This window comes from Trichechus manatus, unplaced genomic scaffold (assembly GCF_000243295.1).
Source record: "Trichechus manatus latirostris isolate Lorelei unplaced genomic scaffold, TriManLat1.0 scaffold00045, whole genome shotgun sequence".
Taxonomy (NCBI): Eukaryota; Metazoa; Chordata; class Mammalia; order Sirenia; family Trichechidae; genus Trichechus; species Trichechus manatus.
In genome coordinates this window covers 9,824,560-9,847,228 of record NW_004443981.1, presented here as the reverse complement: position 1 = coordinate 9,847,228, position 22,669 = coordinate 9,824,560, and the positions used below count along the sequence as shown (strand labels likewise).

Sequence of the window (22,669 nt, the reverse complement as noted above, 5' to 3'; positions counted from 1 at the left end):
CTTGGGTTCCCTATCACCAGCTTCCTTGTCCCCTTCTGCCTTCTGGCCCTTGTCACTGGACTCCTGTACCTCGTTAGTCTCATTTGGTTTTATGGGGCTGTCCACTCCCAGGCTGAACAGTGAACCTCGGAGGTAGCTTCACCACTGAGCTAAAAGGGTGTCTGGGGGCCATACTCTCGAGGTTTCTCCCATCTCGAAAAGGCTTTTTTTTAAAGGAAAAAAATACATCATGATTTCATATTGATATTTTCTATTCAAAGTTTAAGACTAAGATTTCAGTCTCTTCCATGTGGAAAATCTTGGTTCCTAATGATGGTCACATCTTTTTTGCTTCATTCTACAAAATATACAATAGTTTTCAAAATAACAGTATACTATTTTTACAAACAATATGAATACAGTTTTAAGATTTCTTTGTAATTCTTTTTGTCCTCAGAATCATGTGTTTTATTTTTGCATTTTTCATTTAATAATATAGCATGAACAGCCTTCTCTGCTAATAAATAAACATCTTCATTTAAATGGCTGTGTAATATATTTATTCCATTGCGTTTTTGGAACACATAGGATGTTAATAGTGTTTTGTTATAAACAAAGCTGAGTTGATGGTCTTTGTACATATGTTTTTGCCCATTTAAACTTTTTTATCTTTAAGGATAGCGTACAAACAGGAAAGTGTATAAGTGATAAATGTAAAGCTCAGCTTATTTTCCCAGAGTAGAATCAACCCCAAATTAAGAAATAGCATTCTCAGCCACCCATAAGCCTCCCCCCTTAAGACCCCTTTTCCTCACCCTCAAGGATAACCATTATTCTTACTTCCATCATCACAGATTAGTTTCCCTTGTTTTTGAACCTTATATAAATAGAAGTACTTAGTCTGTACTTTTTTGATATCTGGCTTCTCCGTTGTCTTTACAATGCGTCCGTGTTTATTCTCATCGTGTGTGTAGTACCCCGTGCGTAATGCACTATTTACCTACTGTAGAAGGACATTTGGGGTGCTCCAGTATTCGGCTATTACAAATAGTTTACACACTTTAACAATATTTTCTTGGGATAAATCCCTAGGAGCTGATTTTGTGTTAAAAGGAAAGGCAGCTTTGAGGCGTGTTGCCTCACTGCCCTCCTCATAGGTGGTGCCATGTATCCTCCCGCGCTGGTCAGGTGAAGCCTGCTTCTCCACATTCCTGCGTGTGCCAGGGGTGTTGGTCCACATGGGAGACCGACTGCTAGGAAGTTACTAGGCCATTCAGGTGCCCAACAGGCTTCAGGTGCCTGAGAAGGGTTTTTGTTTGTTTTTAATAAGGTAGAAAGAACCCATTAAACATGTCTGAGTGGCTGTTACTGAGCTGGCCTGCAGGACAGTCGTGCCCTTAGAAACACTTAGATTGGTTGGGAAGATAAGGCATATGTGAAACATTACTAGCAGCACAGACGTCAGGCTAGTCCTTCCAGCGATGAACTAACACTGTGGATCTTCGGACGAAGGAGAGATCAGAGCTTTTTCTCATTTTGCCGTTTAGAATGGGCCAGCCCTCTGTCGCCCTCATTGACTCAGGTTGCTTTCCTCAGCTGAGGCCTGGCTGAATCAGAGACTGACTACTTGAATTACAGAGGCCAAGTAGAATATTTTGGCCTCCTGTTTTAGTGGCTAGTCTCCGTCATTAATCTGTAAGCTAATGTTCTTTCATCCTCTCTAGCTCTATTGCTTCCTGTTTGAAAACACAGCAATGTCTTGGGTCCAAAATGCTGTCATTTGATGTAAAATGATTGGCATGTATCAGGGGCCTCTTTTGAGGCTTCATATGTTACAGATTCCATGTTCATTATTCCAACCAAAGTTGGTGACTGGGAAGAGAGTGACCAGATGTGTGGTTAAACCCGCAGCACTGGGCACTGGCAAGCCTTGGGCCTCAGTTTCTCTGTGGAGCAATGCAGTGGGACCTGAAGATGCTGACTTTGCAGTTGAGGATTTGGTATGTTTCTCGCCTAGAATGGGAGCTTTCCTGCAGATCGTTGCTCATGTTACTCAGCAGCTTGAACTGGAAAATTTAAAAAATCATCTCTCTGCTATGCCAAACATAATAAACTTATAGATCATTTAAATGTCAGAAGAAGATAGCAGAGTAGTTAAGCAGCACATGGGAACTGCTCGCTGCCTTGTAATAGTCTTTACCAGCGTTTGTCTCAGCACTTTCAGAGGCGCATAGACTTCTCCCCCATCCCTCCTTTCAGGGGAACTTAAAAAAAAATACTTTTTAAGAATTTAAACGACTATCTTTTGCAGAAATGAGAGCAGCTTGCCTTTTTCTTCCCTTTGCGATGTTGGTATTCCATCAGGAATAGGAATGCATATTTTATGCGTGTTTAACAGAGAGTTTAATAAAAAATAGGTTATTTGAATGTCAGCATTTTAATGTGATGAGATCTGCTGTTAAAATGTGTGCAAATGGAATTTGTCTAATGTTTATTCATATTTTTTCTTTAATGAAGAAATCAGTATTTCATTAGCCTAAACCAAGCACAGCGACAGCCATTTGTAGTGAGTCTCATTGTGAGAAGACGCTTAACCTGAGCTTGGAGGGGATGAGAAAATGAAGAGATGGAGAAGATGTGGCAGTTCGGCTTATTAAGTTCATTTTTTTGAACTACTCTGCAGGCAGAGGAGTAGATTTTGCATAGCTGACAGTTTGTGACAGGCTGCCTTGGGAGAAAAGCCTGTTATTTCAGCTGATGCTTGACTGACAGTTCTGGGCCCAGAGAGAAGGTGCTGGCATGGCTCTGAGCCCGCCACCTCCCCCCAGACCCTCCCAAGGAGGAGCTCTCCCTGCTTCTCTGAGAAGAAACCCTTCTTTGGTGAGGAGCAAGCAGTTCAAGGAGTGTTGCTGTGGAAATTTTCACTGTGCACATTTTGTGTATTTTGTGACTGTGCACCTCTTCCCAGTTTGGAATGACATAAAGGTGGTGCTCCTCGCGTTTAACATCTTATCGTATGCCTGTTTGTGACAGGCTGGTGGCTCGCTGGTGTCTCTGCCCCCTCTCCTTCTCGCCCAGCCCTGCCCACCCCTCTGGCTTTGCTGCTGCCGTGCACGTGGGAGGGGCTCTGGAGCAGGGCTGTCAGAGCCCCTCGGGGTGCTGGCAGGCGACACGCCAGGGCTGTGTTTTTAGTAAAGAAGAGGGTGGTCTGTGAGCTGTGTACAACTGTGAGAGCGAAGGAAGGTGAAACTCAGGGAGCTGCCGTGGTGTGTCGGAAAATAATACTGGACAACACGTGCTTACGTATATGTTGTCCTCTAGGAGCTTTAAGGCAGAAAGAAATACCCTTGTTTTTCCTTATTTATATTTCTTTGAAGGTGTAATGATGAGAGTTTTCAAAGCCTGTAAGACAAACAGCATGTGAAACACCTTATGCATTCAGAAGGGGCGATACCAGTTTAAAAGATGTGTAGGGGAAAGGGGGAGAACAGACTTCTCTCAAGTACCTTTTAAGTGCTGGGGCTTTGCTTAGATGACTCCGTTTTCAGTAATAGCCCTGTGAGGAAAACACATTGAGAAGGTACATCTGGAATCTGGCCCAAACTGAGCCAGGCTGGAATGTTTCGTTCCCACTTCAGCAAGTGTAGGAACGTAGAGTCACACTGTGATAGAATTTTAGAACTAGGTGCCACCTCAGCTGTCACCCTCCCACCATAGCAGCCTGGTGCAGTAGAAAGAGCCCAGGGCTGGAGTTTAGACCCTGGCCTCTCCCACCGTGTCTGTTTCAGATGAATCAGGTTGTCGGTTTCCCCCTTTATAAAATGGGAGTGTGAATAGCACCTACTGCACAGGTTTGTAATGGGGTCCACAGAACTGATGAACTGTCTTTCCACTCAGTTTTAGAATGGCTTCCTTTCTACAGTAGACATTCTGAAGCCACCTGTGTGCCTGGCCCTCTATTAGGTGTTGGAGAGAGAGTGGTGAATAAGAAGCTAAGTCTCTCTTCTCCTTGAGACGCTGAACTGTACAGTTGGTTGACCTTTTTTTCCTAGCGGGATAAAGTAATCCCAAGCCTAGCTGACATCTTTTGTTGATATCTTTAATAAGTGCTAGGCTCTTTAAAAACCGTTAATGCAGTTATGCAGATATTTTGGATGTAACTATCGAGCTCAAGAAACTGTGAGAAAGATGGATTGGGTGGGTGTTTCACAAGATTAGACTGGTTTTGTTTCTGCTTCAGGGGCAGATGGGCTGGACTGTTGAGCTGGCAGCTGCAGAGTCTTTCTTGAGCGTTAAACTGTTCACTTGCATGGGATATGTCGGCAGCAAAGGTGTTTGAGAATCAGTGTTTGGTATTTTTGTCATTAGACCCAGGTTATTGCCCACTATATTGAAGAAATTTTGGTTAAATAGTACATTGAGCTTTGTTTAAAAAGATCTCTTTGGTCTCAGTGGTCAGAGTCTAATTTTTGTTGTATGTAACAGGGAAGGAAAGGCATCGGTGTTTCCCCAGGGTGGCCAGCCTAGGCGTGGTCCAGCCCCATGCTGAGGGCTGGGAAGTAATCCCTGGCAGGCAGGCAGAACCCCAACCCTGACTAGGTTAAAAGTCCCCTAAGAAAAAAACTTGAAACAGTCTTTGTGATGCAGTTTATTCGAGATACCAAGTCTTAAAACAGGGCCCTAGTCGCTCCCTTTCTTTCCAAGCGCGTGGTCTTCTGTGGCCCTGGGAAGTGATTCCTTGGTCACTTTTGTCCCCTCGTTTGGTTGTCTGAGATGTCAAAAGTAAGGATAATAGACAGCACTACATCAGTTCTCTCCTGATTTTCAAAGTGGCATCCTGCAGACCTTCGAGGCCACTGGGGTGCTCCAGCCACTTTTGATGAATCCATTCAGGCTGTCAGTGACTCAGCAGCCTGGCTTTTCTTGTTTTTAAAAGGAGCTGGGCTTTAACAATATATGGAGTACAGTTAACATATGATAGCTGATAAATGTGGCACATAGTGATAGGTGCTCCATGAGGATCAGGTAAAAGAATGCCATGCGCAGTTGAAACAGGGAGGAAGTGGCATTTGTGCTGGGTTATAAAGCGGGGAGCAGAACTTGTGTGGATATTGGGGGGTAGGGATGGTGTTCTAAGTGGAAGAAGGGACTGTAAGGGTGAGAAGGCGAGTGTGAACAAGGACCCCGGGGTCGTGTGTAAGGGGAGTGGCCATCAGACCCATGTTGCCAGGGTCGGGGAAGGCCATGCTCTGAGCTCAGCCGTTAGGCACTGCAGAGCCGCCAGGACCTACGGCTTCATGAACATTTATCTGGCGCAGTGTGGGGGGTGAATTGGATGTAGGTGGAAATGGGTGGAGGGCGCCTGGTATGGGGCCGGGGAACCTGACCTCGGCGGGGTGGTGGCACTGGGAAGGAAGGCTGGATGCGAGCTCCAAAGCTGTCATGGGGCAGGGGGTGCCATGCGGGGCTTACAGTTTGGGGAGGGGAAGGATGGTGGAGACATTCGCAGGTGTGAACACTGAGTGTGGGAGGCTTGGGAGGGGAAAGTGTGAGCTTGGTGTGGACAGGATGAGCTGCTGGGCTGGATTGGGTGTTTGGCAGCTGTTTGATATTGCCAATAAAAGGACTTTTTACTCTGTTCTGGCAAAAGTCTGTGGGACTGGGCTCTTTCTCCTCCTACTATATCTCGGGTGATTCTCAGATGGAGTAGGGAGGGAGGATATGAATTTTAGGGGAAATCAAGTCTTACCTACACTGCCGTCTGTCAGATACATATAAAATCATGTCTGAAACCATAAACCAACATGGATTTTTCAAAAGAGGCCTTTCTGAGATATTTTTCATATCACATCAGACACTTCTAAGCGCTCAGGAGTATCAAGTGACAGTTTCCCACGAGAAGGGCTCAGGCACACTTCCTGTGGGCTCCACTCCACCACTGCTTGGCTGTGACGAGGACAGCTGCCGCCCCTGGCAGAGGCTTCCCACAGCCCGTCCTGGCAGTGTGCGTAGGCCCGCCGAGCCGTTGGTGGGCCAGGCTCTCACAGCTGCAAGCCCCTCACCCTCATTCCTGTTGGATCAGCAGCATTCCAGGGAGCGCGGTCGATGGGGATCTGGAGTGAAGGGCGTGGGCTGGAACACAGGTTTCCTTTGGCAAACCCTTTGTGATACTGGACAGAAATTCCTCACGTGGCCACTGTCTCATTAGTGCCAGGCTCAACCAGCTGAGCTGACTCGGTGCTTCAGCAGTACTCATCGTGGAAAGAATTCAGGGATTTTAAGGATTAAAAGTCCAAGGAAAAGAGAAACATGAAATTTAAACTGTGTACTTAGTGACCGAGGTTTTTGGTAACCACTCTATTTCTGTAGTAAGAATTTAAAACCATCATTTAGATTTGTCCTATTAAGTTGACGACCTAATAAGCACGATGAGACACTGACGAGTGATTTGTCGTCAGTAACTGTGCAGAAACTAATGAGCATATTGATAAAGTTTAATCTACCATCGAAGAATTCAGAAGCAAACGCAGTTTAATTTATTCAACAAATACTGAGCAACTGTGACATACTGGATACTCTACTGGGGCTGGATAGACAGATGAGATCTAATTCTTAAAATTTATAAGGATTTTTAATAAATTGGTTCTGCTATAAATTCACGTTTAAGTCAGGTAAAACCGAACAACCAGTTGCTGTCAACATCAGCGCATGACGACCCCATCCGTGTGTCCACGGAGAACTATGCTCCATAGGGTTTGCAGTGGTGAGTTTTTGGAAGTCAATTGCCAGGCTTTTCTTCCAAGATGCCTCTGGGAGGACTTGAACTGCCAACCTTTGGTTAGCAGCCGAGTGTGTTAACTGTTTACACCACCTAGGGACTCCAGAATGTCAGATAATTGGCGATAATTAGGATGCAGATTGTAAAAAAAAATTTCCAGAGTGTGTGTAACCCATCTATGCAGAATCCAGCAGAAAGCTGAAAAACAAATGCTAATTTTGTGGAACAATACAGTGGTGACTGTTTAATAAAGAAGTTCTGTTTCTTAAAGGAGTTTTTATTGTGATTTTAAAATTGTGATTGTAATGTCTTGTAATTGATGACAAGAGGCATAAAACAATTCTGTAATCACGTAAGTGATTAAATACTCAGTGTTGTGGAACAAATGAAGTACATGAGAATTAGGAAAAAGGAGAGCTCAAAGAAGGATAGTGGGGAAAGCTCCCCGAGGTGGCGGGATGGGCACTGGTGCATGGGCTTCCGGGGAAGGGGGCAGAGTTGCTCACCGCCAGCAGAGACCTTGGTGAAGTCAGGCCAGCACGGGCTGCCGGTGGGACCACAGCCGAGGGCAGCGAAGGGGCAGGGCAGGGAGTGGACAGCGGTGCAGAGCACCAGCTCCCAGTGGAGTTCCAGCTTCCTCACAGGGAAAGGGTGGATACCCCGAGTGTCTGCTCTGAAGGGCGACTGTGACACGAGGGAATGCGTGTGAGGTTCCCGGCACGCAGAAGACTACTCGGTGGATGGCTGTGGGATTGCCATCAGGTGGGATGAGCCAAACCCCAGAGGGCCCACCTTCTGGACGTGGCTTTATAGTTTCTGATGTGATGGAAATTAGGAACCCATGGAAGCATTTTAGTCAGAGGTGGGATGTGACAGAGATGACTTAATCATGATAGCTGCCATTTGAGGGCTTTGTGCCATTATCTGCAGCCTCCCCCGCCCCCACTGTCTGAGGCTCAGTGAGAAGGAAATAAGCACCTGCTGGAGGCCGAGGGAAGGCAGGGTTCAAACCTAGGCTTCCTGGCTCCAGAGTCTGGCCTCTTTCTCCTCCTACCAGAGCCTGGCCTTAGAAGTCATCTGTCGGGCGGATGAGCCCATGGGGAAGAGGAGTAGTGGAACCAGGTTGTGGCTACTGCCACCAAAAAGGATGTGAGTTCAGAGTATGTGTTGACATCCCCCCCATACCTGCTCCCCCAAAACGAAGGAGCCCATGGTTTCCCAGAAATACAGTTGCACATGGGCACACACCTAGCGGTCCCTCCGGTGTCACAATAGTTCTCACTCGGTGTAGGGGACATGCTGCCTGGCTGGACTTCTGCTGCTGTATGGTTAGTTGGTTGTATGGTGTGGTTAGTGCCATTGGGAGCTGGGGAGGGAGAGGTGACCTGAGGTAAGAGGTAGCCTCTGTGTTCCTCGGGCCTGTCTACTTTTGTGCCTTCTAGGACAGTGCTTCTCACACTAGTGAGAGGACCTGTTAAAAAAAATGGCCACTCCTGGACGTTGTAAAATAAAAAATGAATTACTGGAAAAATGAAACCGAAAAAGACACGCAGAATACAAACTCTACTTTTTTTTATTAGATTCAACGGATAAAAAATTACTCTCTCAAATTGCCATGGAAGTTTCTCAATGCTTGTATTCGATTTCTGCACTCGATGTGACCGCAGAATAGTAACAGGCTGTTCGCGGATGGGGACGGGGGCGTTGAGAGTCAGTGATCTAAGAAGACGGTTAATGAGCAAATTAGTGAACAGGGTGTTTTTGGACTGTTTACCTGATTTAAGAGTAAAAATAATCTTTCAGCTGGCATTTAAAATACTTTTGCTGTTCATTTGCATATAATCTAATTATAAATGATATCTTTTCAGTAAAGTTCCATACTGGGGGCAAGGATGTAAAATAAATATACCAAAGACTGAGGCTAGTGTAGCTATTGTAAAGGACCCATGAGTTTAACTGAACTGGTAGCAGTAGTTGGAAAAATGGGCACTTGTGCTTACTCTGCTGTTTCTGAGAAACCTAATATATTCTTTTGCTCGTTTAATTTATAGTAGCATATTTTCTGTGTTAATTTTTCCTTGCTTTGAATTGAGTTTTATATTTAAGTGTATAATTTTAGATATATCCTTTTAGGGGAAAATTCCCTTAACTTTTTAAAGAAAAAGTCTAAAGAATTATGTGTGCTAATATCCTGATCGTGTGTTGATTTAATTGTTCATATTTCAAACTTGATTTTTGTCTCTAGCTGTTAGTTTTATCTTATTTTACATTTTCAGCTATTACTACTTTGCCAGAACATTCCTTGCTCTGAGATGATTTGTTTCTGTTGTTCCCTGAGCCTGGATTCCTCTTTCCCAGGTTCAGGACCCAGCTCAGGAGATGTTTCCCTCAGGCAGACTGTCCGTGAGCCAGTGGGGAGGCTCCTTCCACAGACCCCTCACCCTCAGGCCTCTGTTGAGCACTGGCTTCAGCCCACCTCCTGGGACAACAGCTACTCCCCCCCACCCCCCAGGCCTTTTCCGCCTTTCTCCAAAGTCAGGAACCCCTTTTGTTTTGTGTAGAACTTTATAGGACACTTTTCAAGACTCTTTCATGTGTATGTTCTCTTATTTCATCCTCCAGACAATCCCATGAGGTTGGTAGAACAGAGGTTCTCATCTCCATTTTAACTGAGGTGAGGCTGGGAGAGTGTCCGCATGGCATGTACCCGCGTCCCTTTGCCCCGGGGCTCCCAGAATAGCTCCAGTACTCAGGTCCAGACTGCCAAGTGCTCAGGTTTGCGTTGGCTCCAAGACGCCTGTAATTTTGGGGTCCTCTTTTCTACTCAGTATTTATAGTTATTTGAAATCAAACATTAGAATACTCAGTGCAACGTCACAGGCTTCTTTGGAAGAAAGAAATCTCCAGAACGTAGTGAAGGGGGTCAGTGGAGAACTAGAGCGGTGAATGATGGCACACAGGGCCTAAGTGGAGGTCTGAAGGACATGGGCAGCACAGTTAGCTGTCTCCACCTGCGACTTTCCCACAAGAGTGGGAGGGGGGGGGTCTCCCTTATTTCAACACTAACAGCCCAGCATATTGGGATTGCATAGAACATTTCTTCTGAAGAAAAGACTCCTGCCTTAAAAACGAGGTGGTGGTGATGGTGGAGGGGGTGGGGGTGTTGAAAACCATGTCTTGCCAAAGTCAGAAGACATTTGCTTTTGACTTTGGAGTGTGTTGGGGGCGGGGGAGCAGGATGTGTGTGTGTGGGGGGGTGTGTGTGTGTGTGTGCGTGTGTGTGGTGTGTGTGTTTTCTCCCCCATTCTTTTATGTTCAAACAAACCTGGGCTCAAAATCCAGTCCTGACACTTACTGGGTAGGTACGTGACCTTGGCCGAGTTATTTAAACTTCCTAAACTTGTTTTCTCATCTGTAAGATGGGGAAAATTTTTCCTCCTTTAAAGGATTTTGTAAGGATTAAAGATGAGGCATGTTTAGCACTGAGCGTGGGCTCAGTGAGCGAGAGACCTGAAAGCTGAAACTGAAGAGGGTCTGTGACCCAGACAGGGAGGAGCCTCCTCAGGATTGGCTGCAGCGGTGGTTCTCAGACTCCAGTCTGCATCAGCATCACCTGGAGGGCTTGTTCAGAGACGATGGCTGGGCCCCACCCCAGAGTTTCTGCTTTTGTTTGGTCCGGGGTGGGGCTTGAGAATTTTCATTTCCAAGTTTCCAGGTGATGCTGCTGCTGCTGCTGGTCTGGGTACCACCCTTTGAGAATCACTGGGCTACAGGTAACTCACCAGGGGGCGTTTAGGTGCTGCAGATGTATTTGAAAGCTGAGCTTTTATGTGGTTAGAGTTACACTGTTAGAAAATGCTTGAAATGCATTTTGCGGAATACTGAATTTAGCTATTTCAAGGATTTTCCCTCCTGAAATTCAGGAATCTTTGTTACATATATTTGAAGGAGAATAAAGTAGGTTGTGACAGTAATAGTTTTAAACATTTTGGATAGTCTAATATCTACTTAGCTAATGTATGTGAAAGTTTATAAAATGCTAGATGAATATTAAGTCACAACTAAAAAACTTTTTAAATAACTTCATTTTTAAGATGAAACATCATAATGGAGATAACATAGTGTAAGTTAGAGTTTTCATCACAATGTGCTGTTTACCGTATGTATTTTTCTCTCTCTCCTCCAGGCTGCTGACTTGAGTAAACCAATAGATAAAAGGATTTACAAAGGAACACAGCCTACTTGTCATGACTTCAACCACCTAACAGCCACAGCAGAAAGTGTCTCTCTCCTAGTGGGCTTTTCCGCAGGCCAAGTCCAGCTTATAGACCCAATCAAAAAAGAAACTAGCAAACTATTTAATGAGGAAGTAAGTAGCACCCCATCTTAGCTGTTAAGCATCCCTCTAAAGAGTCGATCCGTTCCTACCAAGGGTGGTGGGCTTCCGGTGACACTGAGAGCTAAGCCCCTTGCACTCGCTCCGCCCTCCCACCTAGTATTACCTGCATCCAGATGTCTGCTTAATTTGCTGATCTTCACCTATCCTCCCTGGTGTTACCGTTTTGTGCATTTTCATGGGGCATGCTCAGGTGTCTATAGCATGTGCTTTAAACTCTTACCATGGAGAGAGGGACGAGACTATGACTTGGTGTATATAATTTAAATAAGAAATTACAGAATTCCAGACTCTGTTTACATCACCAGAAAATTTCATGCCGATCCAAGACCTTCATGACATTTCCTTAGGCTGCTTAAATGGTAGCTAAAGCGTTCTTGTGTGTGTTTGGTAGGCATTTGCCTAAGGAGTGGTTGTCTTGATCTGGAAAATATTTACTATAAAATCACCTTTGACGTAGTTAGAAATCCTGGCACTTAAAATGGTGTAACATAACATAGCCATTGCCAATGTTGTAGTACGTACCGGGGTTTCTAGTGTCTTCTGTTTCATTCTGGAAAGAGCCTGAGATATCTGAGCTGTCTGTTCAGGAACATGTCTGCACTCGTAAATGTGGCAGATAGAAGTTGCCAAACAGATTATACTCGAAAAAGCCATCAGAACAGCTTTTCGGCCCCGAATGTTGCCATTCCATATTTGATGTTCTTCCTCCTCTTTGTCTCAGTGTGAGTTTCTTATTAGCAGATGGAAAAGACGAGGTAGGCTTGCGGAGGAAGAAGCCCTGGGTTCCAGTCTCTACTTGTGACCTCAACCCTGATCGGACAAGGGTCAGGTCATGTGGGCACCCTCTCTCAAAAAGGAACCGATGCTTTTGTATTGTTGCATGGTTTTAACATCAAGAACTTGGAACAGAAGCACATTATAGGTTCTGGTTTTTAAGAAATAATTTTGTTTGGGGAAGAATATTCAACTTGAAAAATTTCAGTTAAACCTCTGGTTCTCTTGCAGTCTCTGTGGTATTTGCTGCCCATGCATATCCAGTGTCCATCCAGGGTGCTCCTGTTGGACTTGCCAGTGGATTTGAGGATATCTTTTGAACCATGCCAGCTCCTCTTCTAGTTTCATCCGGGGTGACTGGAAACAAAACTTGCCATCTGGATTGACAAATTGTAGAGGGAAAGTATTTAACCCCTTTTCCCGTTTAAAAAAAGCCTTAAGCAGAAAATATTCTGTTTACCTAGATGTTTTGTGGCGCAGTTGTTAACAGCTCAGGCGAGTTACAGCTGCTAACCAAAAGATAAGCCGTTTGAATCCTCCAGCTGCTCCTCGGAAACCCTGTGGGGCAGTTCTGCTCTGTCCCGTAGGGTCGCTTGCATCAGAATCGACTTGATGCAATGGGTTTGGTTTTTGCTTTTATTAATATCCTCTGAGGAAATGATTTCTAAGTACCTGGATGATTTCCCCCTCCCCTTTTTGGGTGGGTGGGGGAGAGACATGAAACCAGCCCTCTCTGCACTGTTAACAGAACTTGCACATTCGGAATCAGTGTGGGGTTTTGTTTGTGGTTAGGTAGGAGAAGGATGATGGAGGGGGAGGGGTCAGAACCACGGAAAGGCCTGTTGGCAAAACAAGATCCGGAGGCTGCTCCGGCTGCAGATGGCACGGAATGCCACTTAGAGAACAAGGAGAGGTTTGTGCAGTCAGCGATGGGGGGGCCAGGGGCCGAGTCGTGAGAGCTCTCAGGCTGCGCCAGCAGACCCACCCCTTACTCTGGGAGACTCTGAGGTGCAGGCTAGAAAGCACCTCCTCACTGTCAATGATTTAAGCATGAGTTATACTTGTCTTACATTTTGTTTGAAAATGGTTGTTCAAAATGCTAGGACTGTGTATGGTTTAATACCAGTTTGGCATTTACAGCTTGAGGCTGAAATCGATGGCCCTTCACGGTGAAGAAATTCTTTGGCTGTGTGGATAGTATTTACATCCGATGATGATCAGGCTGTCTAAAGCAAGTGTCATCAGAGATTTGCTTTTCAGAGAGTGCCAGGAATGGCTTTGCACTAGTGTGAGATTTAAAGGTTTCAGAGTGCTTTTACATATATCCTCTACACAGGAGGGACACGGGAGGGTGAGCAGCTGTCCCAATTTTATAGATGAGGAAATAGTCAAAGAGAAGGTAAGTGAATTGTCCAGATCAAGTAGCAAATTAGTGGTAGCAGTGGAACCAGAAATGGATTCCACACACTCTTCCTGGTCCTAGGCTGTAACCCCCCATGGCAGGGCCACCGGCTCAGTCCTGGTCTTCCCAGGAGCTCTTAGTGCAGTAAGGCCGGACAGCTGGAGTCCTGGGGCGTGTGCTACCATAGCGATGGGAGCCACTACCAGGGGCTGTGTGCAAAGTGTGTTCTTCAGTGTGTTTCAAATATCGTATAATAAAAACAAAAGATAAGTCCTGTAGAGGAAATCAGAGAAGGCTTCTAGAAGGTGACATTTGATCTGGGTCTTGAAGGGTGCACAGGAGTTGGAGAAGGGTAAGAAGGCTCCAGAGCTGGAGTAAACAGCTTGGTGTGTGACCAAGTGTGGCCCAATCACAGAGTGTAGGGATCCAGGCAGCAAGAGGCAAAGCTGAAAAGGTAAATCGGACCCCATTGTAAAAGCCCTTTCATGTCATGCGAAGAAATTTGAATCTGACACCGGCAGCTATGGGGACCCCTGGGCTTCTACTCAAGGGAGTGACAGGATCACATGTGTTTCTTAGAACTCTTGTCAGCACTTGTGGAAGGTGGACTGGAATGAAGACAGAGAGAATGAAGGTAGCAAGACCAGTGAGGAGGCTCTAGTGACCGTCCAGGTGAGAGCTGAGGGCTTGGACTAGTGTTGTGGCTGTGCATTCATTCACTCAACAGACCCTGACCACCGACCCGGAGCCCACACGGTCCCTGCCCTCCTGTCTTCCACCCTCCAGGAGGGAAGGCAGGTGTAAGTCCCAGCGCCCCACACACGCTCTTAGAACTGCGGACAATGATGTAAGGGGAGAGAGCGGGCCTGAGAGAGAGACACACGCACGCACACACACATGGAGAGAAGGAGATACACACATCTTCCTTTTTAAGCTGAGCCTCCCCTAAGAAGGAGGCCAGCCAGGTAAGGAGGTGGAGGTAGAGTTCCTGCAGAGGGGGCAGCAGTTGAAGGCCCCGGGGACCGAGAGGGACTGAGAGGAAGCCAGTGTATCTGGTGGCAGGATGTGAGGGGCCTGAGGTTGGCGGCAGATCCCTCAGGGCTTGTTTTCTGGCCTGAGGACAAGTATCTCGTAACCTCAGCCACGGGTCCTGTGGAAAGGAGCAGGCGCACCAGGCGATCCAGTTGGTGGTTTCGAAAATCACCGTGGCTGCTTTTTGGAGACTGAATTGGAGAGAGGTGTTAATGACTTGGGTTTATGGCTGTCACTTCCGGCACTGGACAGACCTGGGGAAGGAGCAGAGGTTCCCTTTGGTACTCGCTAAGTTCAGGAGGCTTGTGAAACGGCCACATGGAGGAGTGGATGTGCGGATCTGGAGCTCAACCCTGGAGATGAAGATTTGGGAGTTGTTAGCTTATAAATAAGGTCCCTAGGTGGCACAGATAGTTTGCGCTCAACTGCTAACCTAAAGGTCGGTGGTTCAAACCCACTGGGTGGTACAGTGGAAGAAAAGGCCTAGTGATCTGCTTTTGCTAAGATTACAGCAAAGAAGACGCTGTGAAACAGTTCTGCGCCATAACACATGGGGTCGCCATGAGTCGGAATCAGTTGGCTGGCAGCTAACAATAACAGCATATAAAGTAGTCATTGAATTCCTGAGATTAGATTAAACTGTCTGTGGAGAAAGTATAGTAAGAGAAGATTATATTCCAAGATGCTGGCCATCTCATCAGATAGCATCCAAAGGCACATTTACAATGATGAGTTAATTACCATGACGTTTCCAGATTGACAGCCCAGTGGTTCAGAACCTAGGCTCCGATTGAGTCAGAACCTGAGCCAGCATGCCTAGTTCCACCACTTCCTGCTTGCGGGGCCTGGTCTGCTCCTGAACCTCCCTTCTGGCCTGGGAAGTGGGTGAGAATAGTGCCCACCTGAGGGTCTGCGGAGAGAACGAGAGGGTGCCGTTTGAGCAGAGTGCTTAGTCAGGGGCCCGGGGCAGCCCTGGTCAGTGTCCAGTAAAGTGCAAGGCAGAGAAGAAACCAGAGGTTTCCTTTTCTTCTGGGGGTTGGAAGGAAAGACTTTCTTGGAAGATGAGATACCAACAGCTTTGAAGGATAATTAGAAGTTTTCCAGGACAAGAAGAGCAGGGCAGCCCTGGCAGAGAGTCATGTGGGGAAGGCAGAAGCGTGGGACTACTCACCACGCTGAGTGTCTGTGCCTTGCTGTCTTGTCACATCACTTCTCTCAGCCACCTGTGTTGCACACGCACACACACAGTCTTAGTTACTCCCACCTTTGCCTGCTTTCTAGTGCCTGGTACGTGAACAGATAATAAACGCTTGCATGGATGGATGGAACGGAATTTAAATTCCAGAAATCCACTGAAGATTAAGGATAGACGAAAATTTTCCACTTTGGAATCAAAGATACTTCAATACATGACTTTTTTATTAATTAAAAAGTAAAAATGCTAGTTTATAGGAAGATGGCAAAATAGAGAACAAAGAAGATGGGAAACGTTCATCATCTTGTGAAGTTTTTTACTGAGGCGAGGCTGTCAGGGTCGCGCCTTCCAGGGGAGATGCTGGTGCAGTGCGCCACCCTGAGCCTGGTCCTGGTGGTTGACTGCTCCCTGGGACTGTGCCGTCACCCAGGCCCAGCTGCTATGCCGGTTGCAGCCCAGGAGGAAGTAGAAACCCCTGGTCCTCTGCGCCTTGGACGTGGGCCTGACTAGGAAGTGATACCCCAGCTGCCCAGCCTCTGCTTTCTCTAAGCTGTTAGACTGGAGGTTTCTGTTTGTAGCATTTTGTTCCTGGGCATGCTCTGTCCTTGAAAACGTCCAGTGGGCCTTTATTGAGAGTGTTTTGGAACACAGTCTATCCGGTGAGCTCCAGACCGTGGAACTGCCTGGAAAGGAGCGTCGTGGCTCTGCAGCACTACCAGGGGCAAGGAGCTATCCAGGGACAGTGCCCGTGTGGCGCTGCTGCTGCACTCAGCCGTGCGCGTCTTTGTAGATATTCTGATGATCTCAGAGTTAACCACTCTCAAGGGTTTTCAAGTGTGTTTTCATTGTTGGTTAAAATGTAAAATCTGTAAAGAACTTTCCTTGGCTTCTTTCGTTGCTACCATGTGATGAGACCCTGCTGTGCTCGGCTTGCTTCTCTCACAGGTAGGTGGTGGTCCCCGGGAGAACCACTGGGTGGCCTGTGGCTTCTGGGTATGTTTAGATCCCGTCTGTTGAAGCACATGGGAGGAGCAGATGGCCCCGGCCCCTTGGAGGGTGTAGACGGGCACTTGTGCCTGCTGCAGCCCCTCCTCTGCCCAGGGCCCTCAGGAGTGGGGGAGTTGGGCAAGGCCCTGCTGCGGAATATTCTGTCCCTGTAACTAATGGGAGAGCGGTCACGTGCATCTCCATAGTGTTGTGTTGCTGTCACCTTTTTTAATCAGGGGAAGGAAATGAGCACATAATGATCTGCTCCTTAAAGTTTTAACATTGGCAGAAATGACGCCTAGGTCTGGTGCCATGGCTTTGAAATACCCTTTCTTTACCCTTCGTCTGGAAAGAGCCCATCCTCCAGATCCACCTCACACGAGCTGCCTGTGCTGGGGCCACGTGATGACTTCACCAGCTGCTGTGGATTTGAGTTGTTCGTTTTAGTGTTTTCGTTGTAAGTCAGTACGTGGATCGTAATATGCTTATCCAGGCCCCCTGAAAACGTTTTTTCCCTGCTTACATGCTGATAGTGAAAAGAAAGAAACTTGAGTGCTTTCGAAAGCTTCGATTAAAACTAGTCCCCTTAGCAGCGGCACTTGAGTGTGGTTCCAGGCGTATTTTCAGCCGTTTCCTTTTAACGTATAGTATATTTAGAAAACGTTCCTGCCGTTAGGTCGGCTAGGGTTTTGCTGCTGTTGTTTTGTTTGACCTTTTTGTCGGGTTAGTACCCTGCACTCGGGCAGTTTGTTTGGTATTCCGCATTGGAAACGTGAGGGAGGGCCTTCTGCAAACACAGAGAGCTGAGATACACCTTCACCCCCCGCGCGCCCCTTCGCCCAAGTGCTGTGTGCCAGGACAGGCGTTTTGCATACACAGGAATCTCATACTGATAGTCAGGTTTTTGTTGTTGTGGTGGTGGGTTTTTTTTTTTTTTTCTTTTTTTTTTACAGAAGTTATCATTAGAATTGCCTTTGGAGCACTTTCTGATTTGACTCTGAAGGTGTGCCCTGTGGCCATGCCAGGCGACCTCACCTCCTGCCTCCGAGGCTGATTCTGAGTCCATCCCTTTGTTTCCTCCCTAGCTGCTCCCCAACTCCCCACCTGCCCTACCTGGGGGGCCGGCCTGGGGCCCCCATTCTTCTCCTCCACCCGACCTGGGAGCCTGCAGCTTTATTGAGTTCGAGGACAGGTGCCAGAGAGTCATCCTTCGCTCAGCCTGTCAGCCTGTCCCCACACCTTCTGGGGAGCAGAGGGCTGTCACAGGACACAGGGGCTAGGAGACTCCCTGGACACCAGCTCCTTCCTCCCTCCCACTCTCTCCCCGTGGGACTTCGGGTGCTCTCTCTGGTCTGCCTTTTGCTCTGCTGGCTTTTGTCCTGCTCCTTGTAAGTGGGTTTTCCCCAGAGTTTGACACTTCCCTTGCCTCCTTGCACCATCCTGTCCCATGGAGACCATCTTAGGATGTCACAGATGTGATTTTCCTGGTCTCCACTGGTCATTTGCATGAGCCCCAGACTGACATTTTCCATCTGCCTGCGCGCTAAGGAGGCAGCCTGGGGCGGTGCACATTGTTAAGTGCTGGACTACTCATCAAGAGGTTGGCTTTTCCAACCCACCCAAAGACACCTCGAAAGAAAGGCCTGGAGATCTACTTCTGAAAGGTCTCAGCCTTGAAAACCAAAAACCCTGTGGAGCACAGTTCTACTGTGCAATGTATTGGGTCGCCATGAATCAGAATCGACTTGACGGCAGCTGCTTTGGTACTGGTACTCGATAAGGACCCTCGGATTTCTCCCCCAGCATAGCCCCTGCCCCGCTCAGCCATCTCCTCTCTCTCATCGGGCCAGCGCCACCGTCTCCCTGTCCCTCAAGCTCACAGCCTTAAGCCCCCCAGTCCCCCTGCCAAACTATCATTAACCCGTCCTCCTGGGGCCTCTCCCGTCTGTAGGAGCCCTTTGTCCAGGCTTGGACAATTGTTGTAGCCTCCTAACTGGTACTCCTACTGAACCCGCCTTTCACCCTGTCCACGGCTGAGGGATTCCACGTTGTTCTGTCTCCTCTCTTTTCAGAAGCTGCTGCTGTGTGCAGCAGCAGCACGGCCCAGTAGGAATACACCATATATATGCAAGTGTACATTTTCTAATGGTCGCGTTAAAAAGGTAAAAAAACTAATTTTAATAATGATCCAGTATTCCCCACATATTATCATGTCAGCATATAACCCATCTGATGAATGAGGTGTGTCACATTCTCTTTTCCCACTGAGTCTCAGAGATCCAGCGTATGTTTTACACTCACGGCACATCTGCCTTCAGACTGGTCACGTTTCCCCTGCTCGGTGGCCACATGTGCTCGGGGGCTGCAGGGTCAGAGCCTAGCTCCTCCGTCGGGGACTAGCAGCCCTGTGGCCTGGCTGACATCTGCAGACTGACTTCCTCGCGCCTGCTCAGGTGCTCCTCTCAAACATACCACACCCTCCCAGGCACTCCGGGCTTTCTGGTCTGAGCCTCTGCGGGTCACCCCACTGCGTTCTCCCTGAGTTTGCCCACCCGCTTTCCCATCCGCCTCTCTCTCAGCCACCCTGCCTCACCTCTGTCCAAGAGCCCCCCCGGGATGCAGCCTTGCTGGAGGCATTTTTCATCCTCATCCACATCAAGGCTCCATTATTACTGGAGAGTTCCAGCCCAAAGGGAAGAGCTGTAACTTAGCATCAACCCCCATTAAGAGTCCTTTCTTTTTTTTAACTGAACATTTTCTAGAACAAAATATACTGGACCCTTGTGTACAGAAACTGGGCTGCATAATTTTTATTCTTTTTATTTATTGAATAAAATGCTCCAGGTATCTCTATTTCTTAATTCCAGAGAAGAGGTAAAATGCTTTCTGTTCTCTTTGTCTTCGTTAGACCCAGACCAGATAGTAAGGCAGAGCAGTGTGAGGTGAATGACTGCAGCCTGCCCTGGATGCTTCTCCTCTCCTGCGGCCCTCACACCCTGGGCTGGAGTCTCAGCTGGGCTGGCGTTTACCTCCCACACGGCGATGGGCCCTGGCAGGCTGCTCTTCAGAGCTGGTCGGGGTTTCGCCATGCCTCAGAAGACGGAACACTCACTTGGGGGCTGATGGACTTAAATTCAATTTCCATTTTGCCCTTAGCTGTGTGACCACATATGTCCCCAGTCTGTCCCACCCACACCGGCCTCTGCTGTTCCTCTGTGTGCTGGGCTCCCTCCCTGCAGGGCTGTGGTGGTTATCGTTCCCTGTGCTGGGAATGCTCTTCCCCACGTGGACTCCAGGCCTGCTCTCTGCTGGCCTTCAGGTCTCTGCTCAGCTGTCACCCCCACCAGAGAAAGAGGCCTTTCTCTGCATCATACTTGAAGCAGTTACTACCCTTCCCCCATCCCCACCCCGTCCCAGCAGCACTTTCTGTGCTCTCTCCTGGCTTGCTTTTCCTCCAAAGCACTTATTATCATCAGATCTTTTAAGTTTTACGTCTTCTCTTTCCACTCGAACATAAATTCTGTGCAGGAAGGGTTTCTGTAGTTTTATTCACTACGGTATCAGTGCCTGGCACATGGTATTCATGGACTGGATGAAAGAATGGGCTTTCAGTCAAGTTTCTCGACTTTGCTGAGCCTGTTTCCCTGTGGGTGATACGGCAGTGACCCCTTCCTGTTGGAGACAGGCAGGCTTATGTTGCTGGTGAGAGCATAAATGGCTGCATCCTCCAGGGGAGGCCGTTTGGCAGTATCTGTACCAATTGTAAATGTAGTCTGTACCCTTTGTCCCAGGGAGACTGGATCCTGCAGCTGTACTCATAAGTCTGAAAACTGACATGCCACGAGGTAACATTGCCACGTTGTTTGTGATGGCAAAAGATTGGAGCTGACAAGCACCTGTCAGTGGGGACTTTAAAATCGGGCACAGTATACCCACTTTCTCTGCAGCTGTAGCAAAGGGTGGGGACGCCCTCTCAGTACGTCTACAGGAAGACCTAAAAGGTGTGTTATTGGACGAGAGAGCACAGCGCAGACAGTTGCATAGCCTGCTTCCTTTTGTGTGGAAAAAGGGGGTGGATAAAGCTGTGTTCCCATGTGGCGTGTACGTGTATGAACACACTCCAGGAGGGTACACAAGGAACTAGAGGCAGTGATTGAGGAGGGCAGGGCGTGGAGTGTGGGCGAGGGGTGTGAGACCGAGCGTCTTACCTGTTAAAGTGACCTTCCCTGGCAGGGTCATCTGAGAACTAAGGAGTGTATGTGTGGGAAGCCAGCCCAGCTCCTGCACCATAGTAGACACTTGGTCGGAAGGTGGCGCCGGGACTGCTGCTGTTGATGTGCCCGTCGACGCTGACGGCCGCAGCACCTGCGCATGCGTGGTCAGGTTTAGGCGCCCCAGCAGCCACAGGCCGTTCCCTGCCCTCGTGCAGTCCGACGGGTGCTTAGGACAGACGGGAACCCCTCACCGCGGTGGAGTCGGTCCCAGGCCTTTTTTTTCGTCTGCTCCTGCTTAAACTGATAGCCCCGATTTGCAAGTGCTGGCGTTTGACAGTGGCCACTTGAGACAGTGGTTTCCAGGCAGCGTCTCAGTGCAGCAGTCAGGTTTGTGGTGTCTGTCATCACGGTGATGTTTATCTTGGTACCTTCCAGCTGCAGAGCAGTACTGTTTTCACTTGACAGCATTACAGTTGCCAAGTTCTGATGGAATTGTTTGTGTTGTTTTTTTAAAAGCCAAAAATAAAATTTATTCCTAACCGTACAGCTAGAATGTTTTATGTCCTTCATACTTTCTGCACATGATAAATACAGTAACATTGTTAGCACAGAAACAGTCTGGGATAATTGGGGCTTGGTGGGGTCCTAGTGACACATAAGGTGCAGGAATGCAGAGCCACTGCCCTTGGCTAAGGCGGCAGGTGGGTGGCTCCCCAGCCCTGAGGTAGTTTTTGCAGGCTGGCTGGACTAGGCCACTGATGTCAGGGAGCCATGGGGCCCAGACGCTGTGCAGGTGTGCCAGGGGCAGCCCGGGCCCAGTGGGCCCAGCAAAGTTATAAACGTGGGGCCTGGCAGGGCAGGGTGAGGGAGGGGCTGGAGCCTTAGCCCCCCCATTAGCATGTCCCCTGTGCCAGTCCCACATCCTCCCACCCCAGCCCTGGTCTGGCCCCGTAAATGACCTCTGTAATCACTTGCAGAAGAAACCACACAGGTCCAGTGGAGAGGCTGCCAGAGGAGTGCTAGGTGTTTGGGTTGTTGGCGTTGACATAGGTCAGTGCTTTTCTAGGTGGGTCACCAGGCAGGAAAGGAAAGCGGTAGGGCGTGAAAATGTTGGCCCTGTCCTCAGGACTGGCTGGCTACGTTCCTGTTAACAGGCCATGCTGTCCTGTGGCCGTGACACTCAGAGTGATGAGCAGTGACACTTGGCCCAGACCCCTGTCCCCGTGCCTTGGGCCCCCTGACCACCCGGCCCAGGCCTGTCCTGCCAGGCCTCCCAGTGCCTCCCTGGCTGGGTCGTTTGTTAGTGGCCTCTGAGGTCCTCCTTCCTGCGACAGCTCACAGGGCTCAGCAATTCCTTTTTCTCCAGACCTTTTAAAGTCAAATTCCTCGTTTCTGTGAGAACCTAGGCTGCCCAGCAGACAGCAGCAGAGCCATCTAGACAGAGCACAGCTTGGTCCTGTGGCTAGTGCTGGCACCACTGAGACTCACATTAGGGAGCCAAACAGCCAGGGGACACGGTGACATTTGAGCTCTTCAGGAGTCCCCCTGGCTCCGGAGGGAAAGCTATGGGGTGGTGGCATAGTGGAGAGAGTTTCTAGGAAGAACCTGGGACCCTTGGGAACTTCTGGATGGTTTCTGGTGATGTGATTTTGAGAATAGGCCGTTGAGAAGGGGACACCCCTTGGAGGCGCTGAGCCAGCAACCCTCACGAGGGGCCCGTAACAGTGCAGCGTGCATGCTGTGCCTTTGGGTGGTTTTGCTTTTCTGCCTTTTGCTCTTTTGCTTTTAAAGGCAGTCCTCCTGATCTCGGCCTGTTAGGTACAACCGTCGGGTCAGCGGGTGAAAATTGGCGTGGAGTAGAGCGATAGTGATTAGGCACAGGCTTCTGAATTAATCGTCTGTTTCTCTA

General features: G+C 48.3%; 1 protein-coding gene across 8 annotated transcripts in view; it reads left to right on the top strand.

The window, feature by feature from the left end:
• Window positions 1-22,669, top strand: part of WDR20 (WD repeat domain 20) — a 74,622-nt gene that overhangs the window by 39,967 nt on the left and 11,986 nt on the right. For 4 of the 8 annotated variants that reach the window (XM_023731775.1, XM_023731777.1, XM_023731776.1 and 1 more), the window contains exon 2: window positions 10,944-11,126. In XM_023731775.1, the coding sequence (XP_023587543.1) occupies window positions 10,944-11,126 (183 nt within the window). Of the gene's footprint in view, window positions 1-9,379; window positions 9,432-10,943; window positions 11,127-12,161; window positions 12,417-13,911; window positions 14,005-22,669 lie in introns of those variants that run through there. The other 4 variants (XR_002824171.1, XM_004376711.2, XM_023731773.1 and 1 more) reach the window with 4 other exon arrangements.